The 26,022-nt window shown below is 46.0% G+C and overlaps 4 protein-coding genes across 4 annotated transcripts in view; 1 reads left to right on the forward strand and 3 right to left on the reverse strand.

Annotated features, from left to right (window-relative positions):
• The window catches only part of LOC122647071 (ribosomal protein S1, mitochondrial-like), a 56,761-nt gene that overhangs the window by 20,852 nt on the left and 9,887 nt on the right, over window positions 1–26,022 (forward strand). The gene's annotated exons all lie outside the window — the stretch shown is intronic.
• The window catches only part of LOC122647068 (probable ribosomal protein S11, mitochondrial), a 95,617-nt gene that overhangs the window by 1,159 nt on the left and 68,436 nt on the right, over window positions 1–26,022 (reverse strand). The gene's annotated exons all lie outside the window — the stretch shown is intronic.
• LOC122647131 (uncharacterized mitochondrial protein AtMg01410-like) lies at window positions 2,238–2,576 on the reverse strand. The gene has a single exon (XM_043840618.1). The coding sequence runs from the start codon at window positions 2,574–2,576 to the stop codon at window positions 2,238–2,240; it is 339 nt and encodes a 112-aa protein (XP_043696553.1).
• Window positions 11,748–12,675, reverse strand: LOC122647132. The gene is made up of 2 exons (XM_043840620.1): window positions 12,013–12,675; window positions 11,748–11,933 (listed from the first exon to the last, which is right to left on the reverse strand). The coding sequence occupies exons 1-2, from the start codon at window positions 12,673–12,675 to the stop codon at window positions 11,748–11,750; spliced, it is 849 nt and encodes a 282-aa protein (XP_043696555.1).

Below are 26,022 nucleotides of genomic sequence, written 5' to 3' on the forward strand. Positions count from 1 at the left end.
TGCATGCAAGCGAAGCGCTATTGGCGGCAATAAATAGCTCACTGAGCGATGATTGATGCAGTCAGTCAGTGCCCTCGATTGTTCCAGAGAGAAGGATCATGGCGCCCCAGAACCGTGACATCCAGCAGCAGCATCTCCTTGCGTGCGAGAGACTTCTATGCCAGCCGTTATTCCCGGCTCTGTTATGAAAGAAAGCGGCAGCTAAAGCAAATCTAAAGCTTAGTTGCTTTTTGCTTCTTATTCTTAGCCAACCAACCACTTGGTACCAAGCAACCGGTTAGCTGTTGCGCTTTCAAAGTAGAAGAGTGGTCTCTTAGAAGTGGTAGTGTAAGAAGCGCGCTATCCTCTTTGTCTTGAAAGAAAGTGAGTAAGCGTAGCGAAGCGTATACGTTAGGTAAGTAAGCGGCGTAATAAGCCGGCCTTTGTTGAAAGAAAGTCAGAAAGTCCCCAATTGAACTAGAAAGAATAAGGTTTTGTATTTCCTTGTCCCGGAATAGAACATATGATTGAATGAAGTGGCTGGCGTGGCGAGAAAAAGAAGTGGTTGGTCCCATGCACCATGCCTGCTGCCTGCTCTTGTCATGCAGGCTCCCCACGCTGAATAACATGGGGGCTGTTTGCCTTTGGCAAAGATGGGGAACACCTGCTCGCTGACCCCTCTCTTCCTATGGACGACAAAAAAAAAGCAGGGTGCTCCCTTTTACTCATCTATATCTATAGGGCGTATAAGACTGGATTTGCGGCAGTCAAGGTCTGTATAAGCGAGAAAATTGGCGCCCTTGTACCTGTTCTAGTTCTGGCAGGGCTCCTGTTCTATCTAAGCGGGAGCGGGGTTCGACTGAAGGAAGGGCAACCGTTCAGAATGCAAGGCGTGTGTGGAAGCGAGCAGGCAGGAATGAAGGCTGCGAACGAGACAATTTGCCACCTGGTGTAGTGGTGCTTCGACCACATAAATCAGGAATATAGAAATCAAAATTCGATGAGAAAGAGATACATAATAGATGTTGTTATATATGAGGAAGCGAAGAGGCCAGCGAAGAAAAGCTGATCGTAGACCACCCTTTTATATAGGGTGGTCGTAGATCAGCTCGACCACCGGGAGAGAGTGGTCGTAGATCAGCTAGCTCAGCCGTTGCTTGGTTGCTGGGCTTCCTTTCCGCAGCTTCTCAGGAAGATCTCGGACTTAGTCTATTTACGAAAAAAGAAGCGAAGTGGACTTTGCCTTGAACGAACGATTCTTTCTTAAGATACCGTCGATCGAAACCCGGACCATAAGAGCCATAAACAAAGTACAAAATCTCCTCAAATTGATACTTGCTTTTCGGGCGAGAGCTCTCACTCCGCTTTTCTTTCTATTCTATTGAATTTTCATGAGAGCCTTCTTTCTTATTCTACGAAAATCTCCTTTCGATTTGATTTTGATTGATTGAAGAGCTGAGCGCCCGTCTGATATACGAAAAAAGATGCGCTTCCAAATAAACAAATAAAATAGTAGTTTGTGTGAAAATCAGGGCGCCGGAGGTGCCTGCTATCGCCTTTTCGGTGTGATAGCCCCAATCCACGTACGATTCACACGAGTTTCATTCCGTCACTGACGAACGATTCTTCCTTTGTTGAGATAGAGTCGACAGACTAAGCACCAACTAGATCGCCTATGAACAAAGTACGCACAAAGACATTTGAAACTCATTTCTGTGGCCGATTGATTCACAAAATGAACTCCTCTTTCAAGAGAGAAGGGCGACAATAAGACAAATTGAATCAAGAAATGAACTTTGCCAGGAGAAGGATCAAGATAAGGATAAGGAGAAGAAGGGCCGCTTTTCTTGTAACGAATCTATTCCACCAAGCAACGGCTAGCGCGAAAGCCGTTGCGCGGTAGCGCATCCGTTTTCTTGCTGGGTAAGGAGTGCTATCGCACGTGGTTGGAAAGGGCTCAAAAGGAATCAAGAACCGGAGTGCAAAGCGGAAAGGGATTGACTTGGTTCACTGATAGTCTCGCTCGCGTATCACCCGCTGGCGGATCGGCCGCTCTTCCCTTTCCCTCTGGATTGTGGTTCATCCCTCACCTGATCTACGACCACCCTCGCTCGTGTACTTGAGCCCGCTCTATTCGATACTGCTTTCTTTACTCGACTTGTCTATATGGTCCCGTTGTATATGGACTCGACTCGCACTAGTGACGCTGTGCATAGCACATATCCGAAAGCGCAGATGGATGCTTTTTATTGCCAGCTTTAAGTCCGAACTTTTTTAATATGAACCTTGGCTATGGCCACCACCTTCTGGTACATAGCTGCCACCTCTGCATCTCCGATGACAATATCGTCACCCAAGATAGCATAGGCAGTAAACCGGGATCCCGGATCCACTAACTCAGCACTCAACCACACGGTGTTGTGGTGTGCTAGAGTGAATAATGGCCAGGAACCGTAGAAAGCAAGTGGTTGTCCCGTGCCGAACGCCACCATACAGTGACCTTCTCGGCGATGGGCCTTAGCTCTAAACATATTGGCTACAAGCCCAGAGCCCACCCAAGCAGCTGCAACAGCGGAGCCGAATACACCGATTAACATCTTTCCAAGAAGCATAGCTGGAAAGGTCTCGGTTGCGGCTTTGAGATCAAAACTAAACTAATGATTAAGACCCACAAGTCGAGCCAATGGCTTACACTGATCGTAGGTCCCATCCATGGGGATCCACCGAAGTGTATCCATGGCCCAATCATGGGCTGGTCTCAATAAACACTGTTTAAGCGGATTCCAAACACGCGAAGCTTTCCAGCTCCCTCCATTTTCTCAGCCAAACGGCCTGGGATCAATACTAACGTGGAGTTGTCATTGGGTATCACATCTTTAATATGATCTTGATCCACTTGTGAACACAATGTCCATAACTTCCACCAACATTCCCAACTGCTCTGAATGGGTTCATCTAGACCACTAGGGATAGGATAAAGATCCCTGCGTCTAAAGAACACACCCGCGCAGTCAATCAATCCAAAATTGGTTGACCAATCAGACAGATTAGGAGAGCTAACTTCCGCCGTCATGACCCTAAACCAGTCATACGGAGCAGCTAACTCAGCTAAAAACGCTTTCCAAGCGTTCTTCCCCCATCTACCTGAACCTTTTTTTAGGGACTGAGGACCAAGTTGGCCTCCAGCGGAAACCTATCTCCATAGGTTTCTTTAGGTAAGATGGAATATATCTCTCAAACAAAGGGACTGCGTACTCCTTGTAGAGCTCACCGAGCCCTTCGAGCAGTTCGTCGACTTCTACCCGTCGAGCTATCCCTTTCAAAGGATACCTGGCCCGGACCAACAATATCAACTTAGAAATGGAGAAGAACGACAGGTCGAGTTGGACAAGGCGGTCAGCCTTGCAGTCTCGCATCCTGATCATCCTACGATGGAACTCCGGGATGCAGCGAGGTATACCATCTCGAGAAAGTGAGATTGAGACAAATTAGCGGGTTTCCTTCTCAAAGGTCCCACCATAGTTATAAATGAGGGCATGCCCACATGTTATAAGGTATAAGGCAGTATTTAACCACCCTCCCCTTCGTCTAAATCTCACAACCCACCTAGTGAATAAGTAGATCGCAACACATATCTCTTTGGAAAGACTACCAGTGACGGCTAGCTGGATAGGTTGAGGAAGCAAAGGAAAGCTGTTTGGCGGAACGGAAGCCCTATAGAAAAAAGTTGGAGAGGGTGGTCGTAGATCACCAGTGGAAAACCGGACAAACTTCGGCAGACCCCCACGAGCGGTGATGCAGGGGCGGAGAACACATTTGTTCCAAGCCCAGACATTACCCAAGCAAAGGCAGTTTCTAGGTTAAACAACCCTTGTACTATCACGCCCTGAAATGACAACGGAAATCTATCCGTTGCAGCCGATAAATCAAAGCTAAACAAGCTTTTGATCTTCTTTAACCTGGCCAAAGGTGCGGTTTGATTAAAGGTACCGTCCATTGGTATGGTACGAAGAACCTTCATGCACCAATCATGTGCAGGACGCAGTAAAGCCTGCTTGCTTTAAGGAATTTGGAATGGCGAAAACTCGCACTTTTCCAGCACCTTCCTCCAACAATCCAAGTCTTCCGACTGGATATTTCACCATAGCGTCATCATCATCTAACCAGTAGTTACTATCACGCAGAGTTTACATACAATACAACTAACTAAATGTCAACAATGACGTCATAGCCGCAGCAGCCTTACAATAATTCGATTCCAGATCGGCTACCGGTTGGTAAACCGAGAAAGGAAAGGAATCAAAAGACTCAGTTGCCTTTCCGGGAAAACAATACGTGGATAGAAGAAGTAACTAAACAAAGGGGTGAAATATCGCGCGGCCCATTCCTTGTTCTCCTGCCGAAATGGCTACAAACGGGAGGGACGTCAGGGTCTGTGAGGCTCTGAAAGACCAGAACCGTTGCTTTATCCCATAATGATATGGAGAATATCTCCCATATCATACGGTGGAATGGGGATTTTCAATTTACCTTTACACAGGGAGCCCCATCCTTCACCGGTGAGGATGACCACACAGGTAACCAACGCAAGCCGACATTCATAGGAGTATCAAACAAACGTGGGCAATACCTCTCGGCAAGACTGACGCATTGGTCGCGCAGATCAAATAATCTCTTTTCTGGCACGACCGATGGAGGAGGGGGCTCCCCACGTCTCGTACCCGTAATTAGTCTTCTTATAAACTAATATAAAACGGGATAAACTCAATTTCGAAAGAAAAAACTTTACGAGACGGTCGGCCTTTTCATCCCTGCGTGAAATCATCTTACGATGAAACGCGGGAATGCATCGCGGAAGTCCGGAACGTGTCAAAGACACGGGAAACGGAAGGGGAGAATGGCGATCAAAACGCCCACCGTAGTATGTCATAAGACATACGGCGGACTTAAATAAAGTGAAACATTCAACCACCCACCGCTCCGGCGGAACCGAATGAACCATCGTACAAACAGGTATACAGCAATAGACCGCTCCTTAGTTAGACTACTGAAGAGGCATAATTTTACTTTTGTGAAAAGCCCAATTATGCGGCGAGCGAGACAAGCTACCTCCGCCATGAACGCAACTGGAGCCTTTCCAAAACATTAAATAATGGTTTGCGAAAGAAAGAATTCATGATTCATTTTTGAATCAGTTCTTTACACCAATGTACGTTCAACTCACCCTATTGCGACCTTTTTAGGGGCCAATTGTATAGTATAAGGGGGCGTCCAAGATGCTAACCTTGGATAAACTGACCACTCAGGTTTGGGCGAACCCAAACCCAACCAGCCAGTCTCGAGGTTAACCGTATTATACATCGCTGCCAACACGGTCGCCTCTAGACACACAAGAACAACAAAAGTCGAAAAGACTAAGAAGACGTCTTGTCGCTCAGGTGTGCGGTGGTGCAAACCACCCACTCAAGGAGCGGAGCCGGAGATGCCTGTATTATACGAGTTTGCTGGGCCGAAGATTTTTTTTATTTTTTTGCTGGGTATACGGTGTTGCTTACTGAGAAGATTCGCAATAGTGGATGCGTTGACAAAGGACGCGCATGACGTTACCTATCTTCGTACTGTTCTAACAAGCTTGCAGCAGTTTCGCGAGCATTCACCTTATGATAAAAATTTCATTAAACTGATCGGCTTCAATGACCGATCAAGATTTGTAGTTTGTATTTGAGCAAGGAGCCTCACATTGGCTTTGAAGCAGCTGCATGGTACTGGCATTTTGTAGACGTGGTTCGGTTATTCACTTGGAGTTGCTTGTTTATATAAAGGTAAGGGTGGTCTACGATCAGCGCTTGTTGCCTCCGTTTGCTTGAAGACTTTCTCGCATGATCAATGAAAGATCTTTCCATAACTTGGAGCTGATTTGAGAAGCATATGCCATCCACTCATGCACGTCATGCAAGTATTTACTTCTGATGAAGTTGGCCCACCACCCCCTTTATCACAGTCCAACACATTCGCATTTTGAATGATTTATCGACGTCCATCAGACTTCTAATTCCTAAGCCACCTTCCTCCTTAGGAAAACAAACTGATGACCAACTAATCCAGTGATGTTTTTTAAAATTAGATTTCTCACCCCATAGAAAGTCCGCCATCAAAACCTCGATTTTCTCAATCACCTTCTTAGGGACTGGAACTGCTGAAAGTAGGTGTAACGGCATGCTGCTTAAAACATGTTTAATAAGCACTATTTTACCCCCTGAAGAGAGAACTTTGGCCTTCCAACCTTCCTCTGAATCTTTTCAATAAGATCCATAAAATATTCATAACGAGCACGTCCTTTGAAGATTGGAGCTCCTAAGTAAAACAAAGGGAGCTTTTCCCGCTGGAAGCCTGCGCTGTGCTGAATGATAGACGCCCTAGCAGGAGATGCCTTATCCGAAAGGATGAAAGAGCTCTTTTCATTGCTGACTTTTTGCCCAGACGCTTTTTCATACCTTTCCAAGAATGTAATGAGTGCAGAGATAGACTTTTGACTTCCATTGGTGAAGAGAATAGTTTCATCTGCGTAAAGTAGGTGGCTGATTGGTTGACAAGCACGAGGGCTTCTTTAGAAGGGTTTCATTTTGCCTTCAAGCATAAGTTTAGACCTAGACTAAGAACCTCTTCTGCAATAATAAACAAACTTGGTTAGAAAATAACCTTGTCTGAGACCTCTAGACGTTGTCCGACAATCCACACATTTCCCCGTTCACCATAACTGAAAACCAAGAGCTAGTGATACATCTCCTGATAATATCTGTAACCAGATCAGAAAATCCAAACCTTTCCAAAACATACGGTATAAAGTCCCATTCCAATCTGTCGTAGGCCTTCAACATGTCTAATTTTATGATAACATTGTAGCCCAGCACCTTTCTATCCAGATCCAGCATTAACTCATAGGCCAAAGAAATTTTTTTTTAAATATTCCGGCCTTTTATGAAAGCTCCTTGCTCTTCTGAGATGATCTTAGGGAGCAGCAAGCTAAGCCTAGAAGCAATTCATTTATAATCTTGTACAGAAAATTACATAAGCTCAGGTGCGCTTAAAGTCTTATATGGCTGCCAATGCACAGAGTATCTCATCTGTACACGGTGGCACCCTAAGCAATTAGACGAACTCTAACCACGAGTTCGCCCTCAACCATAAACGTGATTGCACTACTTCAACTGTATACCTCATGACCCGATCCGGTAACGGACGCGGACAAGGACGCTGACGAATCAAATCATAGCACCGAAACAGAAGACCATATTTATGAAATTGACTTTATTGGTCTTTCCGATCCGGTCTAAGACAGACCGCAGGAGGTGCATTGCCAGTTGCTCCCAAGTCAAAGAGAAGTCGCAACAGGCTTCTTCATACCATCGGACATAGCGTACTAAGGACTCAACCCAATATCTGAGCATCACCTTTTCCACAAAATACTCCCCATCTTCTGTGAGCTTACGCTCCAAATCCTCCCGCATCCGGACATATATGTGTGGAGAACGGCAAGATTCCAAAAGAAAGTGCCTCACCATACCAAGGTGGTAGCATGTAACTACTAATCCATCCGGAAAACCAAGCCAGATGGAGAAAGGCAGTGGCCTTCTCACCTGGTGGAATCATACCACTACCTTCTCCATCCCTCCTATTAGGAGGGATGGAGAAGGTAGTGGCGTTTCAAGCCTTTCCTCCTCTTTCATCTCTAATCCCTTTGTTCCCCGGGACAAAGGTTTGTTTGTTGGGGTTCCCCTTGCTCCGCTTCTCCAAGGGTAAACTATTACTCGATAGATTCAGGTTTCTGCGAGCTATAGCGGCCCCGGTTTATATCGAGGGATAGATTCTTTAACCTACCCGATATTCTCGCATTCACGCCCATTTATACGCCATTTACCATTATTAACAAACTGAAGGATGGATGAGTTATGAGGTCATCCATTCCCCCATGGATGAGTCTGATGATGCTTTGTTTCTATAGAGGTGGTAGCTTATTCAATCCATTCTAAAGCCCCGGGGTTATTGACTCATTCTATTCCTTTTCAATAAACAAGAGATTGAATGAGATTCGATGATCCGGCTCGACCGCCATATCTGTCACTCTCTATTCCATCCTCCCCCTCCCCAATGAGTGAGATCATCCATTGCCTAATAGAAGAGTCTGATGATGGTGGACCCCCACTTGGACCCTATGAGTTGTTGGCGCCTTGAATGTTTGAACAAATAGAAGGGGCCTTTACTTTAATAAAAGCTTCTATTCCCGACTCTTTGTTTCTGAGATTCGATTCTCTCTCGTTTCATATAGGAAAAAGGGGATCAGCATTTCGTTGCGTGGTAAGTCTGTCTCTTGCCGCTTCAATATTTGTTCCTTATCCCTCAATTCCAAGTTTCGCTTCAATAATTGCTTCACCCCCAAATAGAGAATATTGGGGCCCTTCCCCAATCGTTCCTATCCAGCCCATTCATTCCTTTATCTACTCATTCATTCGATCATTTATTTCATTAGTAAATCCGGTTATGAAGGGCCTTTGATCAGCGGATCTGTCAACTACTAAATGCCCCTCTTCCCTCACTGGACCAGCGGATGTGTCAACATCTTTTGTTTGGTTGATTTGGTGCAGATAGGCCCCTGTTCTCGGTCCCGCCTCTATCCCCCAATCTAAGATCCTGCCATGGAATGGGAGTAGGGAAAGCGCCCCGTCCTCTTCTCTCTGTTCGGCCTCTTTGCATCTATTGAATAGGGCTGTTTAGTAATACTATGGGCAATAAGGGGCTACTAATAACCTAAGAGGGGCGGTTTAGTGAGAATAGTGGCTTTGTTATTGTTTCTTCTAATCAACAACCAAGGCTTGCCTTTCTCCAATGGATTCAAATCATTGGATGGGTATCGTTTACTCGAATAAGAGCATTGCCTAACCTAATAAGTAACTAATGCAGTGGCGTAATCGGTGGCAACCCCTTGCTTGATATGAGGAAAATGAGATGCGAAGGCTCTGTTCGTCTTCCCCAACCCTTGTGAATAGAAAACGGTCCCCCTAGAATGCTCCATTACGATATAAGGGGCTCTAAGTAGAAAGTGGTGAAACCGGTTGTTGAGGGTAAGTGGGCCGAATCATGAATCAAATCAATCAATAAATGAGGGCCCTATTAATTGAGTTTAGCTACTCGAATAAGAAGAGCTAAACTCACAGCTAAGAGTCAGAAACCAACTACTTCCCTCGCCTTTCGGAAGACCATCCGGCGCTGCGCACTAGCTATTGTACGACGCAAAAAAGAGCTCGTTCTCTATCGTGGTGTGAAACCAACCAATTCATTAAATAGGGAATGTGTCCCTCTCTTTATTTGGTGAAAGCAATGTTCTTTGTTGGGAAAGGGAAGGGAAAACCTTTCCACTGGACGCTCCTGGGGAGGATGTACCTCTCAACGGGGCACCCAGAAAAAGAGAAATAATCCAATCCTGGAGAAGCGGATTCCGCATAAATATCATATCAGATCAGAAGAGGAGAATAGGGACTTTCTTTCCCGGGTGTAGTAAGGGGAATGAAATAGAATGGAAATTCCACAACTAATTTCATTGTGATTGAAGCTAATTCAAAGCTATAAGCTAGCAAGTTAGGTGGGTATATAACCATAAGCCGAAAGAAAGGCAACAGAGACAACACTGACTTTTCAACAGAGGCCATGGGGCGCTATTAGGTAGTAGGCTCTTCGGCGGCAATCGATGCATATCGGTGCTGCCTTCGTGCCATGTGGAAAAGATCATTCCCAAATGTGATTTCATGTCCCTTTGCTTTGATAGCCAACAAGTTCTTTCTTTCGTATATATAGTAGTGTGTAGTTAGCAGTATGTACGTTAGTGTGGATTCGTGTATTTGTTACGAAGCCAGCATAGGCCAAAAAGCCGTATGTCTCGCCTCTATCTCTATCAATAAACGCAAAGGAAGGGGGCTTTCACTATCATATAGGAATCTTAAATAAGAATGCCTCCAAACATACAGCCACCAAAAAGCTAAGGCAAGCCTTCCCAGAATTTGAGGGAAGCCAAATAGATGTTAGATTCATAAGGGATGGGGCACCATTTGTGCATACCTGATCAAAGAGGACAACAAGCCAGCTATTTGGGGAGAATATGAACTAGAAAATATAAAGCAAATTGCCTATGCAAGCGAGAACCATGTAAAAACAGAAAAAGACTCCTCATCGTATTTTATTTTGTTGATCGAAGTTGACGGTTGATCAAACCGGTACACACTTCACACTTAATTGGAGTTTGAAATGATTTGATGTACAGTAACACCTTGGCATATGTAAACCAGTCCATGCCGTCGATTTATTGACTTCATCTAAGGTGGTTTCCAGTCCGGGAATGCGGTCATGCTTGATCCGGACTTGAAGGAGATCACACATTCTTCTACCTACGCAATTTGATGAATCAAGAAAAAGGTGCTTGCCTAAAGCGACTCCGTTCGTTCGGAGATTCACTCCTCACTTCACTCGTCGAAAACAAGAGTCTTTCTTACAGACTGTGGAGTAAGATCTCAATCGGCAAGTCAAAAGATCGATCTCTTAGCCGGTCTAAGGTTACCTCCCTCATTTCCCATGTAGTCGGTATTTTAGTAGAGGGCTTATGGGCCTGCCGCTTTCTCGAATATAGATTTTGAACTTAAAAATTCGCTAACTAACTGATTCCGCATTATATATGATATTCGATGTTGGAAGATTTCGTCGATAGTGTCGAGTTCGGGAAAGGAGGAATGCATTAACGTAAGTAGAGTCTGATTCGGTTTCGAAAGACGAAAGTCGGGTCATTCCGGGATGAAAGAAAGGGCTGTTGCTAGCGTTCCTGTTGTTAGCGAGTCTTCGATTGAGTTTCCGAAGTCGAGTTGACCAGCTTGCCAGTTGATGGATGCGAAACCACTGCTCAAGTCCGACAGTAGTCTTTGATGAGCTGGGTCATTCGAGATCAATCAACTGGGATCGGATCGCACACCCGCTTTTCTGTGATCAAGAAAAAGTAGTTGTTGTCTTAGCTGAACGAGATGACCCACCCGCTTATGTGTTCCGTCACAGGTCTGCTTCCAGTACTAACATACGTCCTTCACTTTCCTTTCCTTACTCACATTCATTAGCTACTGACTTTCATCCACCTGACTGACTTGATTTCCGTTTGCTTAAGCTAAAATCACTTCCCTTGGCATTGTAGTGCAGCGGAAAAAGTGGGTGCGAGGGATGCACTAGTCGTAGATACAAGGCCATAGTCTCTTTTCTTGATCACTGAATCCTACTTGCTTTGATCCCTTTCCTTTCTCTACTCTAACGGATGAATCGAACTGCACTTCACTCGTGAAAGCTGGCTACATCTTTCTCTTCGGGTAAAAAGCCGGTTAAAGCATTCATTCGATTCATAGACTCAGCAACTGCTTCAACTCAGCAACTCGGTTTTCTTTATGTACGAAGAAAGGAATCGGAAATGCACGGAATCGAGATCGGAATAGCTACTAACAACTCGCTAACTCCGCTGCTACTAACTAGCTACTAGCAACTCGGCAACTCCTTCCTCACGCCATCTCTCTTTCCGACTTGCTTTTGACTCTCAATCGGCGAGGCCTAGTTTACCAGTTGCTCCCATCCTTCTTTTCCGTGTCCGCTCCTAATGCTAGCTGCTTTCTCGCTTGCTTGAACTCGGAATTGCCTCTTTTTTTTGGTATTACAACAGCACCTTAGTGCGCTCTACTATAAAAGCAACCTTATCTGTCTGCCTTAACTAAACTACGGAGCTGATCTGGCATACTTGATTCAGTAGCTTGGAAGGACCCAGTCTCCAAAGATGCATCAGTAACCCAATCGGCAGGCTGATTCCCTTCCCGATAAGTATGAGAAGCTATAAAGCCCTCCAACTGTTGGCGCCATTGCCCAATATCAAGCAAGAGGTTCTGGCACACCAAACCTTCAGTTTATCCTTGAAGTATCCATGAAATTACTGTCATAGAGTCTCCTTCGAGCCAGACAAACCTGGCCTGAAGAATGAGCACAGCGAAGGCCCTCCCACGCTCCGCGAAGCTCAGCCATGGGAACCGTGGTACCTTTGAGGCGCCAACTTTGAGCCCAAATGACGCTGCCAAGGTCATCCCTGCAGACGAACCCAGCACTACCATAACCAACCTCTGGCTTAAGTGACCCATCAAAATTGATCTTAACCCAAGGTGGCCGTGTGGGTAGCCATCTGAAAAGAAATGTTTTCGGTAAAAGCGCCAATGACACTGTGGTACCCCGGTTAGCCTTTTGAGTAGATCTTTGCTGAGTCTTAATCTTCTTCTTAGCTTGACTCAAAGCTCTGTAACAGACCTTCCTGGCAGAGATCATCTCATTGCTGAAGATGAAGGCATTTCTGGCCTTCCATATCTCCCACAAGGAGTAAGCTACCATGCACTGTTTGACTTTGCTTCTCTCACTAAGGTTCCCACCTCCCTTGCCCATCAGCGCAAGGACTGATTCCAGGTTAAGATCGCCGAGACCATCCGTAGCACAGGCAGAAAGCAATTCCCACACTGACCTTGCAAAAGGACATTCAATGAGAAGATGGCATGGAGTTTCTTCTTCCTCTCCACAGCGGGGACATGTAGTTTCAATGGGAATGCCTCTAGAAGGAAGGACTGTAGGTGTAGGAATGCACATCCAAGCAACTTTCCAAATAAAAATCCGGATTCTAGGACTTGCCCAGATCTTCCACACTCAGCGGAAGTTAAGATCAGGTTGAGGATTAGATGCCTGCATTAAGTCCTTGTAAAGGGCAGCAAGATTGACCTTGGGATGACAACCAGCACCCCAACCTACTTTGTCCCTAGATCCATGCACAGCCAAAGGAATCGAGGCAATGACCTCTGCTAATTCCCTCCCAAACAAGATCCTAAGCCTTTCATCATCCCATTGTCTCTGGTTGTTGATGAGGTCGGAAACCTGAAGATTCTCAACATTCCCTTCCATATTAAGAAAAGTAGGCCACCCCAGGTCCCTAACACCAATCCTTCTAGCTCTAAGCCTCCTTCCACAAACCCAAAACCTACTAATAATAGCTCCCAGCAGCCCATCCAAGTTAAGAAGGCCAATGAAGATCACACGAAGAAGCTCAATACAGCCAATGTTCCCAATAAGAAATGGCAGGAGAAAAGAAAAGCAGGTTTTAGATACTAGACTAAAGACTCTAGTCTGAGACTTGAAACTAGCAAAGACGGAGATCCTTACTAGAGCTCATGACGTAACTAGAACATAGCACGAAAAGAGGGATACGTATAGAGACCGAATCGGATGGATAGGAGCTTGATTGTAGGGGATGCTGGGAAAAAAGGCCACTAAACAGATCTTCACCATATCTATCTTCAAATCATTCTGTGGAAATGCAGTGAGGCGATCGACCAAATACCCCCCAGCTTATGCCCCGGAAGGAGAAGTTATGCTTCTCCGGCCGTTGCTGAACCTTTTAGTTAGATCTCTATAGAAAGAGGGAAAGAAATAGGAAATGATGGATCGAATCCTGCCATTCCAAAGGCTACTTGAAAGCTCGGAATCGAAAGGGAGGAATTCGATCTGCCGCTTCTCTTCTTTAGTATGATTAAAAAGTGTATCTATAGCGAGCTGTACAAATACCCCTTTTGGTCGAGGAAAGCGCTTTCACTTATAAAAATGAAGGGAGCAGGATTTAGCTGTGATAAAACAGCTTTTGCCAAAGGATGAGTCTTTCAAGTATCGGTAGCATTCCTGTGCAATTCCCTTCCTTTAATTCAATAGTTTGATTTGATTCCCGTCTCTTAATTCAATATGCTCTTCCCGCTTAGGTTAGCTGTACTCTCGTGTAGCAGTTAACGCTTGGTGGATAGGGCGAATCCCTTCCAGTCGAATATATTCTATTAAAGCAAAGCCAAGAGGCGATAGTGGCATCGGTCTTCTCGTTCCATGAGGAAAAGGTCCGGAATGGCCTATTTTAATGTCTAAATCGGGAGTTTACGGGCTCTCTAGGGTCTCGTTCACTAAACATACTCAAAAGGGCTTTCCTTGAGTTTTCAATAACTAAAGCGCTAACGCGCAACGTTTTCTTGCTGGGCGCTAACGCCTTTTTTTAATAGGGCTAAGGCTTTGCTTTTCTTGCTGGGCTAACGCGCGCCCCGTATATAAAGGTAAGGCGTTTTCCTGATCGTAGACCACCCTCCGTTTGCTGGGCTGCTAAGCCGAAGAATTCCCAATAGGATATACAGGCGCTCTTAAGCCGTCATTCGATCATCAATTGCTTGCTGGGAAGAGGAGTTTAGAGCCTTCCAATGAGGGAACATAGGATCGATCATCATGCGAGATAGTAGGACGTAGGAGAATAAAAAAAAGGTTAGGGTGCAGTCAATTAAGTCAATCTGGGCGCCCGGTATTGGACTTAGGCCGGTGGATTTTTTAATAATCATGCGAGGTGTATAGGAATGATCACAAGGTGTGTAGGGGTAAGGGCGTATAGGGATAATCATGCGGGGAGAGTTTGGTAACCGAATCGGCTACTGATCTTTGACTAAGCGCATGGATGAAGCTATGGTCTTAGCCTCGGCTATAGATGAATCGATCAGTGGCTTATAAGGGAGAAGTGACTCATAGACTTCCCAGCTCCACTCCTTTTCAGGAAGATGCGTTTATACGTTTAAATAGTACGTAAACCCCCGGCCCAGATGAGTTCGGCATAGCTCATACATGTTGCAGGTGGTTTATGCCCACTTTAGGAAATTTCCATGTGCTCATAGATCGTCATTACTCGGTAACGGATCTTGGATCTGTTATCGGAACCGGCGCTACTGTCTCTATTTCCGTTACCCATGTTCACATTGGTGCTTCTTCCGACTCAGCCTCTGTCCCGACCTCCGGGTCTCGGTCTCCAAGAAGCGGAGGGCTAAGCCACGGGAACTGGAATTGCTTTAACAAGATCGACTGGGGCTGGTTCACGGTTAACGGGATGGATAGAGATCAATCGATTCAAGGTAAACAATTGAAGGATCTAAGACGTCGGTCAACTGGCTTTGTCCCTGTTCCTGTGGCTGAAACTCCTTACCTCACCTTTGCTCTCTTTACTCCCTTTCCCGTGTCGGGCCCTGACGAGCCCCCTCGATTTCTATCTGTCAATGGCAGGGAGACTTTCATTCAATCAATGAGGTCAACTTCTTATGATGCTTCCACCCAGTCAACGAGCTTTTCATTTGCTACAGGGTGGTCGTAGATCAGGGCGCAGGAAGTCGAAATGAACTCACCCGGCCCGGGAAGTATAGATTCGCCGTCAGACACAGTAAGAGGGGGAGCCGATTCATTCTCACTACTGGCATTCGCATACGCACCCACCCTTTCCTCCCCAAGGCCCAGAGACTGGACGAGTAGCCACTGTTCACCACGGATCGTCGAAAGCATGCACTATAGGTTTGGAACCCTCACCTTGTCACCAACCAGAGTGAGAGTTCGAGAAAACCAGAACCGAGTACGGATTACAGCGGGAACGGGACCCTGCGTAGAAAACCAGAACAGAACTCGTTTAGGAAAAAAACCCCTATTAGTAAAGGGGCTTTGAAGCCGGAGTTTGCTGGCTAGGGCATGGACAATAACAGATCCTGTTTCATAGCCGGGGTCCGGAGGTTCCTCGTAGCCGCAGAAGCAACGACATGGGCATAGCTAGGTGACCGAGTGAAAGTACCTGAACCAGTGGTGACATCGGCAGGAGAGGCTCCAGCACTGGTAGGTAAGGGCGGAGTCGTCATAAGTGGTTGACTGGGCCTAGGAACGACCATCGGTCGGGGCCCGCGAACGCGAGCTTTTAAGGCCGTTTTTCGCTCGTGTTTCATGCGTGCCTGTATGAATTGCATAAGTCATTGTGTTTTGGCGGTTGAGAAGTACAGAAGTGAACAGTGTGTTAGTATTTAGTTGTGCGAAGCGTTGTTGACAAGACTTACAACACTCACTGCTTTCACCTGCTTCCGGTGACAACTACCACTCTTTTTTGAATGGGAGGGTAGAGTACCAAGACATAGGGGTTGACCAGCGAAGGCGGTTTTTGTAGTAAAAAAAATACGTATTTCGAATTCTTTTCATGGCAGTTCAAAGGCACGAGAGATAAGGAAAACTGAAAAGCTTCTCAAACCAGAGTAGGAATTCGATCAATCGCTATCAATGCCAGGAGGCAGATCAAGATTCATGGGAACGAGAACCTTTTTCCGAGAAGAGTCAAGCGGGATAGATTCATAGGTTTAAGCCTTTATCCGCTTGGAGGGATGAATTTTAAATTTCTAAGGCTTCGTTTTTCTCCGGCAAGCTGCTAGGGAAGCATTTATTCCCAAGCGATAGGGCTTGGAGTTCAGATTGATGCCTTAGTCCACTCCGAGATATAAATCTACCAATAATGGAAAAAGATATGCTCTGGAACCCCAACAGTAGGTTGATCAGTTACTATCCGGTAGGGACGGGAGACAAAACTGCCACTGATGGGAAAGCGATAAGAAGCCTGAAAGCGATTCTGACACAAGATACGATGACAGGGAGGCCCTTAGACGTAAAGGGAAAACCACTAAACAAACGAAGAAAGAATCAACTACACGAGCGCCCCTATAGAGTAAGGCAAGCCGGCAGCGGATAATCATTAAGGGTATTAGGTCAGCTCGATCTAGCTATTCACTTTCGGATTGGACGGGGATGAAGTAGTCGACCACCAATGGCTACGAATTCGTTCATCCCATGATATGGATGTGAAGAACGCAAACTCCACCTTTTAAAATAGAGAGCTTCTTTTTGAGTCAGAATTCTTAGTGCCTGAATGACCTGCATAAAAAAAACGATCATCCTTCTTTTCTTCTTTTTTCTGATCAATCTCTCTCCCTCTTCCAGAGCCAAAGGAGGAAGAATCTATTCGTCGTGTAGCCGCTGCGGGCTCTAAAAGAGAAAGCACAGTCATTGGGTTGGTGTTCAATCCATTTTGTCGAAGTCTCTACAAGCCGCCCTCTTGTAGCGGGGATCTAGTGCATTCAACAGCAAGGGTCTGTAAAGAGACCGTCAAGGCTGGTTTCCTCGCTCCTCCGTTTGCTGGATTGGATTTGATATAGTCTTTGACGTCGAACTATCAGAGGCAGTAGAAGTTTGCTCAAAAAATCGGGGGCGGACCCAAAAAGATATCCAAGAAGTTGCTGGCTGCGGACCAGAGTAAGCTTCCAGCTTCCAGAGAATGAAGTTGGAGCTATCAAGTTTCATGGTGACGAGATTTGGGATATAGATAGATGCCATAGGTCGAGATTAGAGAAAGAACAGGGGCGATTGCAGAACACAGACAGCGATGAAATGAAGGCTTTCGATAACAGTCTTTCGATGACAGGTTTTCGATGAGAAAGGCATCACTTGTGATGTGCAGATCGGAAGAAAAAGAACAGGGATCGAGAAGATCAATGATAACTGGATCGAAGTGAAACAGCGCTATTGATTTGCGCTAGAAAGAAGAAAGATCGATCGATTGAGAGATTTTGATAGGCCCTTTACGTCTAAGGGGCTGATCAAACAAAGGATCTTGGAGGAAAGAAAAGAGGTTGAACCCGCGCTGAATGAGCAGATCGATGAGACGAGAAGACAGCGGATGAGCAGTTTGAAGGATCGATTAGGAGAAAGAAAATAAGAATAGCGCTAAGGAAAAGAAAATAGGGCTTTTGATGGAAAGATTCAGACAGCGCTGTGATCGATTGGAATGGATTTCGATCAACAATTTCTTCAGCACAAAAAGACAGAAAGGAGGTCGCGATGGAACATGGATCGCAATAAGGAGACTTACCAGCGATTAGGACAAGATCGCAAGGATGCTAAACGGCAGAAGGCATTCGGAGAATGAACGAATTCTGCAGGATCGATGGCGCTTTTTTCTTCTTGATGGCGGCGACCAAAACCCTAAGAGAGCTCCCGCTCTGATACCATATCATGGTTTCGGTAAAGCTTTCTCGGTCGAGCCCTATTACGTAGCTTAGTCACTATTACTCCATCTCATTTCTTTCCCATCATCGGCCGAGCATTAGGATCAACTGGTTGGATTGGAGCAACCATTATCTACAACTGGAAGCACATTAGTAGCTGCGTAACCATAGGAGCTTTCCATCGGTAAATCGTTCTGTCCCATCAGACGTAGCTATGTTGGTAGGCCGGCCGGCCTACCTAAGAAGCCTTAAGAGCAGCACCTATTTATATTTTTATATAAGTCAGTCGTATCTCGTCAGTACATCTTCTTCCTTTGTCCCCCATCTGATATAATAGAAATTTTATATCACTCTGATCACTTCGATCATTGGAAAAGGTGATGCCCCTAATCTCAAAAATGAATATAAATCTTTTTTTCTTTCTTTTTTTAGTATTTTGTATATAAGAGAGATATGTGCCTCATCAATCGGGAACACTTCCCACCGCCTGAATTAGGACCTGAAAGAATCCGGTTACCGATTCTAAAGATGCGGAGATGCATATCAGTGCTGAAGTACCAATTCCCATAACTCATTCATGTTGTTCTTCATTCACACGTATTGTTCGTTCACGGGTCCGTGTTCACCAGTCAATATAGGTGGTCCGGTCGCCGATCAGATCTCAGAGATTGACCAGCTGGCTTGGTTTGGCTATTCATCTCTATTGAATAGGTTAGCCTGCGCGCTTCTCCTAGGCTTCAATTCAAGTAACCCTCCTGACGGCTTAGGCTCCGCTTCCCAGTCGTCGACGTTCCCCCCCCCTAAACGAGTAAGGCCGTCCTTGTGATGGTTCCCTGGGATCGAATATTCCCACCGTCTACGTTGCCAATTGACGATGTATCGTCGTGTCGGGGCAGCTATAGGGCCCTTTCTAACGCTCTGTTGTACAGGAAGCTGTATCGAACGTGCAGATGAGAGCCCCGTCCTACCTACTAGCTAATAAGGTTGAAAGAAACGATGCGTCGAGCAAGCAGCGCGACCCCCGGTTCTACTTCACTAAGCCCCGTGCTTGTCCAAGGAGGAAGCCCATCCCACCAACTTGAATCACCTTTGTGAAAGTATGCCTTTTGCGAATAACACGGACGAAGGAGCTCAACAAACGTGACCGGGCTGCTCATGTTTCTACAACAAAACAATTTCATTGCCTTTCTTTCTTCTTTCTCAAAACACCTTGCTGGAATTTAGAGCAAAAGCAAATCAAACCCTACCCGTTCGAATGAATCGAAGAATGAATAGTGCCGGCCCAAACTAGCTGGGATTTTGGGGGTCACCTTGCAGCCCTTTCCTCCAATCGAGTTGCAGTTGGCCTTGTTTCAGTCAGAATGAGTCCCCGGGACCCTATCTTTAGTAGGTTCCTTAGTCTTCGCTCTCAACAACTAGTACGCCCTGTTCTCGAAAGCCGAAGAGCAGCTAAACTCAACTATCATAGGCTGGGGCTGGCCGGCCAGGCAATGAAATTGTTGAAGGACGGACTCGTCAGACTGAAAAGCAGCCTGCATTTGTTGACTAAAAGCCAAAGCTTCACACAAACCCAATGCCGATGTGAGACAGAAAGCAACACACACAAGCAAGGGATTGTAATTGCAGTGGGAATTCACTAAAGCTAAAGTAAGTGAATACCTTGTTCTTTGATTTCCCTCAAACAAGCAGATATTCTCGAAAGCCTCACGCAAGCCTAGAAGCTTGAAAGCCGATTCCTTGTTGTTCAAACTCGAAAGCTGAAGAGACCCAAAAGCCTATCTCGAAACCTGCGAGTGGCGCTGTTAAGCCCACGAGCCTTGTCTGAAGTTCTCTGTAACCTAGCCACTCGAAGAGGTTAACTCCCCTATCGACAGCCAGGACAGATCATAGGCCAGAAACAGGCAAGCCTAACATCAGCTGATCTACGACCACCCTGGGTTTGGGTTTCTAAGTGACCAATCTTTAGGCTGTCCCTATGGATGACTTCCAGGTCATACTCGGTATGGAATTCTTGCACACTGCAAAGGTTGTCCCAATGCCATTTCTTGGCTCTATATGCATGATGGGTGAGAAAGCTTAGCTCGAAGAGCTTTCTCCGCACAGGCTACACAAGCCTACACTGGGCGCACTCTCGGTTTCATGAGTGTTCATGTTTGGTTCGGGGCAACGCATCTTCTAATGATTGTTCTATGGTGGGTGTCGTGCTTCTGTCCGACCGGCTGATATAACATTTGCTTCTTCTATGGGCCGGTATCACGCCTTCGCTATCGCCCCTCGCTCCTTCATGAAGAAGGTTCATCCGAGCAAGATGCACTTTCTAGGGCTCTGTGGGCATAGCTTGATGGTCACGTAGTTACGGATGGCGGTTTTTATGTAGTAGCCGGTCACACGGATTCTGTCTCGTGAACGGATCGCGGGGCTACCACTTATGTCTCTTATGCTTGCGGAGTTCAGGTTCCTCAACCACGGGGTAATGGCTCTATTACCACTGGAAGGTATGCTGTAGGGTGCACAGGATACAGCTATGGCTATCAAACTGGATCCCCGGAATTGGTCCCAGGTCAACTGGCTTAGGCGCTGGATTCGGAACCACACGAAGAGAACTTCTACACCGTTCGTACGTATCACAACTCGTCTGAATGGCATGGTTCTCTGTGCCATCTGAACTGCAGTGGGTGGGGAATGCGGAATGGATAGCTGGTTCTTTCGAATAGGAGCCCCGGAAGGGATAACGCTTCTGGGGTGGCAGTGGGTTGAGTGTTACACGGGGAATAGGGGAAATATAACATTTCAACGGGCCTTTATATACGGGAAGAGAGAGGGAAAGGGCAGAGCGAAGGGATAGCTGGGTAGCTAGCCCGAGCGATAGAGCTGGCTGTGTCTCCGGCATTGGTCAGTCAACCCGGCCCTGAGCGTAATAGGTTGTTTATTGAACATCCACTTAAAGTAGTTTAGAGAGTGGAGTGACTGACTCTCGGGTGAGAGGCAGGGAGCAAAGCTTCTTCAGAGTAGCCTACGTGTGTGTGCGTAATAGGTGGTTTAACCCCTTCGATGAATGATTCTCCTACTTCGAGCAACCCATTTGTCCACCTCAACAACACCCCTCCATTATTAGTCAAGGCCCACCCCTCTCTCTAGAGGCAACTAGTAGACAATCCCCGGGCCCTGCCTATTTAGAAGAATAGCGTCTTGATTCGAGCATTCAATAGTAAGCTTCATTCATGGGGGCGGGAATCAAATGGATAGATCGCCCCCCGGAAAGGGGTAACATCTTTCTATTTCTCGATTCCTCTCCTCTTTTCAAGCAGATTCTACCGATTGAACGAATTGATTGATGCCCTATTCTATTGTTACTAAGGCCCCTGCCAAGGGTGATATTTGGATAGTAAGGCACCGAACCAATCATTCCGTTGATCCAACCCGTCCCTCCTGCCCTCCCACTATTATGAATTGGGGGTGGGATGGAAACACGACTCCGATCCGAACACCCCGATTCTTGTTATTGTCGAGGTAGGAGTTGCTGCAATAAGAGCATCGGGCTTATAGAAACCCAGAGATAGGAATTGGTTTTGGATCTTGTAAATCTGCTCAGTGCAAAATCTCTTTTTTAGAGACTCTACTTGAACTGTTTGGATTGGTCATAGGCGCAATCCAGAAATCGGCTTGTCGTTAGACCCCCAAATACATAGTGATAAAGCAATTTTTAAAATGAAACTCGAAGTTGTTGATAGAATCATAGACCGAATTTATCAATCAAAATTTTGCATTGGTTTGCCTCCCCTCCCAAACAGGGTGGTGAGATCATATTACTCTGTAGTACTTCTATGAACGAACTAATGGCTAGTTTGGACAATGTTTCCCTCTCGGTTTCAAGCTTCCATAGTTATCTTCCTCTCCCAGCGTAAAACAGATTCTCGTGTTATTCAAATCCATTTTCTTAGCCGCTTCCCATTAACGACTCGACCTTTCTAGATGATTGACCGCGATTGATAGCCGCATTCCATAACAAGGGGGGATTGCTGCCATTGACTATTACTCCGATGATTGATAGCTCCGATTGACTAGAATAGGGGCGACGGCTCGACATTAAGATTATTATTGAGGGGGGAGATCTTCTGTGAATGAGGGAGCTTTAACCAGATCGATGAGATGGAGCGAGACGAGTCAATTCCTTCTCCCGCTTAAAGGGTTGCGAGATTACATCCATATATGTAATAACAACTCCCACCTTAACCCGGGATTGATTCATTGGATTGAGGGCGAGAACAACTTCCCCACCCGCTTATCCACAACTATAGATCAGGGAGACGAGCTTAGATGCTGCTTTTCTCCACTCAATAGATGAGGCGGGCCGGTTAGATGCTGCTTTTCTCCATTCAATAGAATAGGGGGGACGGAGCTACGATCGATTAGGAGCGATTTATGAGAAATAGGGGGCATGCTTTAATAAATAGGCGGGTGGGCCTTAAATAGATGAGGGGGGTCGGCCCTTTAGATGGATTGATAGCTCGATAATTACCGACTCCTATGACTGCTTGCTCTCTCCATTCTCGCTAGTGATTGCTAGAGATCATCTATCCACGTATTAACAACTAGAGATGGATGATCGACCGCTTCAACGGTTGGGTGCGTCATTCCATCCAGAATGAGATATAGGGGGCATGCTGCCCAGAAAGAGATATAGGGGCGATGCTGCTTCAAGTAATTAGATAAGAGAGCGAGCTGCGATGAGAGAACCAGCTAAAGAGATAAGGGAGCGAGCTGCTTCTTCCCTTGCTACGTGTTGCCCACTCAATCGATACCTCTCAATCAATAACTCTTCCCCTGCTCCGTCTTGGCCCTTGCATAGAAAAGGGAGGGAGCTGCGATTGACTATTCATGCTAGGGGGACTTTCCATTCTATCACCCTTTCATCTGTATATGGGTTAACAACTAGTAGTGCTAGAGATCAAGAAGAACCAAGGGTGTCTCTGCCTTAGATCGATTCGAGACTATTAGATTGACGGACGCGAACAAGAGATCGATACAACACTTCAAGTCCGGGTTCAAATCCACTCCAAGGGTTGCGAGGGAAAGGGAGAAAGCCCAACCTCCGATTCAAGGGTTGGTTGCCAGATTCCACTCCACTTAAAGGGTTGGGCTAGAACCTGGGATTCATAGTCGAGGGAGAAAGACTACATTAACAAGCGGGTGACCCAGATTAGTGATTGATTGAGGGAAAACAACTCCAGTTGATGAACCCGAACCCAGCATCGATCTCTCGCCCTTCTCCCTTCTATTCTTTTCCGGGAATGAGGTTCTATTCTTAATAGTTCTTTCCGGTAATAGCTCGTACTCGTATGCAGACTAGCTGATCGGTTTGATGCCTGCCCTTTCTCCTCGATCCCTCTATTAATTGAGGCAGGGAATAGGTTGTTAATAGGTATATAATAGTAAGGGCCCCCTTCTCTAGATGAACGACCCACTATTATGGGTATTGGAATTGTTCCCCGTACTATTGATTCCCCCTGCCGCTTTAGAGTGATTCAGCGTTATTCGCCCCTACTATTAAGAAATGCCCGTACTATTGAATGAGCATGCGAGTTGTTAATCCGTGGATAATGAGTCTGGCCGTTCTCATCTTTATAACCGGTAATGAATCCCCCTGCTCTGGTTATCGATCTCCTCTTCCGTGCATTGCTAATCGATGGAAAGCCGTTCCCTGGATCTCGGTTCTGGTAACTCCTGGTTGTTAGTTGCATCCCTGCTCTTTCTCCTCGAAGCGGCTCACCCCTCAATATTGTTTAATCGCCCCTCTTTCTCGTTGGTGGAGTGACACTCGTGCCTAATCAATCTATTAACTCTCGTGGCTCACCCCTCTTTCTGGCAGCATCTAATTGGATTCCTCGCAGCATCTAAGGGGATGAATGCCTGATCTCCCCTCTTTCTCGCAGCATCTAATCGGCCCTCCTCTCATAACTTATGTTGGCAAAGGTACAACCTATCCTATAACCCATCTTGCACTCATTCCCTCGCGATTCATAGTGAAGGAGCAACTTATGTTGGATTCGGGACAACTTATCCTATAACTTATGTTGGCTCCCTCACTCAAATCAGGGGTCCCTCAATTCATGGCCCTCTCCATTGAGTGCGGGTTGTAGACTCGACCCTACTAAGAGTGGAATTCGAAGCATAGATTTCTAGATAGATAGATAGATGTCGGGCCCGGCTCCTCCTTCCCATTTCTGATAAGCGGCCTTTTCTCCCCAATCTATTCACTGGTATGCCTCCCTATCACTGGAAGAGTGGCTCCCTCATCTAGAAATAGAAATCATTCAAGCAATCCTACTATTATCTCATTGGATGAATGGTTTCGACGAGACGCTTGGATTCTCAGTAATGCACCCGAGGCTCTCCATCAACCGTTTCCTTAACTATTCTTCGCCTGGATCCGCCTCTCCAACCCTAATACGTAATAGAGAGGACCTTTCCTTTTCCAATCATTCGAATGATCCTATTTTCTGTTCGACATAGCTGATAAACCGACCCCTGAGAAAGGTTTCTCAGTGGTAAACCCCTCCCCGGCATCACTTTGAACTAATAAGCCTCATTCAAGCAATCAAGATCTCTCCCTTAAAGATCAACCCCGGCCTAATCAATTCTTCGAGATCAAGCCTGGCCGACTCCTTCAATTTGCCCAACTTGAGAGACAGAATTCAATGAGTAAGAGCTCGTGCCGGCTTATCTACGTATTAGGCCCGGCGAAGAAAGGTCACTCGATCGACATCAAAGTAATAGTGAGCCGCTTCCCCAAGAAATCGATATAGACGGCAAACCTACTCCCCGGCCGGAATAGAAGAGGCCGGCACGTCGACTTCATTACCGAGAGGGGGTCGATCAAGAATGAGACTCAAGAGAAGCCCTACTATTCAATAAGGGGGAATCAAATAGCCCTTTCATTCGCTATTCTTTGTGAGGGCGTTCTTCATTAATACGTAATAACTTGATCCATCTCGTGCCCGCTTTCACTCGATTTCACCCACTCCCGAAAGCTAAAGCTTTCCTGGCCCTGGCCCTTTGAACGTTCATCCATGAGAGACAGACTCGAAAGCCCAACCTACTAATTGGATAGACATAATTCCATAGTGCTTTTCCAACCCCAGCAATAATAGGTCAGGAATTCATTCTTGAAGAATAGTCGCCTTTCCATCCCTCCTTGGAAAGATTCTTCCACCTTATTATTGAATGGAATCACACGATTTCACTATTGATTGCGGAACATGAGAGATTGGCCCCCCCCTCCCATTTCAAGATTGGAAGGCATCTATCCAACCAATATAGCTTGCTTTCCAGTCTATCTATCTTGGAGAGGAATGAAGAATCAGATAATAGGAGAGGAATGAAGAATCGTAGGGCAAATGCAACTATTTCTTGCTAGTAATAAGGCATTCGGTTGTTCATTTCACGCTTTCTTGACAGACAGAAAAGTCGACTCACTCTGGCATAAAACTGCTTATTGATTCCCACCTGGAAATTGCATTCATGAGAAGGAGGAGTCGAGTCTATTATTAACGTATTAGCCAGCTTGATAGAATAGTAGGGCGCTTGAACTCGATCGACATCAATAGGCTGTAAGCGGCCTGCTCAAGAAGTAGAAGCAATCTTCCGTCCACTAGGGCGAGAAACCACTCAAAGGTAGGGCGAGGCCCGTTAGGGGGGTGAAAAGGGCCAGCAAAGGAGGGGAAGACAACATGCTCAACTGGATTCTCCCCATCGATTATGGAATAGTAGGGCCAGTCAGGGCTTCTACTAGTGCCAGGGATCGACAGAACAAGGGCGGCTACATCCCAACTTATTAGTGCTAGAAATCAAGAACGAGAAGAGGCGGCATACAATCTCACACTAATGCTAGAATCATCGAAACAAAACCCTTAGCAACGAGACCGAGAAATACACATGTTTGATGGAGCCATCAATGCTTGGTGATTGACCACTCCAACTGGCACGAGGCGCCAGAATTATTATGAAGAGAAAGGAGAGGCAGGGCCCCATCGATTATAGAATAGTAGGGCCAATCATTCGAATG

The sequence above is a fragment of the Telopea speciosissima genome, unplaced genomic scaffold (genome assembly GCF_018873765.1).
Source record: "Telopea speciosissima isolate NSW1024214 ecotype Mountain lineage unplaced genomic scaffold, Tspe_v1 Tspe_v1.0012, whole genome shotgun sequence".
Lineage (NCBI taxonomy): Eukaryota > Viridiplantae > Streptophyta > Magnoliopsida > Proteales > Proteaceae > Telopea > Telopea speciosissima.

Bases quoted from the DNA above. Each gene is read 5' to 3' on its own strand.
- LOC122647132 (XM_043840620.1), bottom strand. From the start codon at position 12,675: ATGTGCATTCCTACACCTACAGTCCTTCCTTCTAGAGGCATTCCCATT. The intron at 11,934-12,012 runs GTTTGTCTGGCT...TTGGTGTGCCAG, and splicing joins GTGCTCATTCTTCAGGCCAG to AACCTCTTGCTTGATATTGG.
- LOC122647131 (XM_043840618.1), bottom strand. From the start codon at position 2,576: ATGTTAATCGGTGTATTCGGCTCCGCTGTTGCAGCTGCTTGGGTGGGC.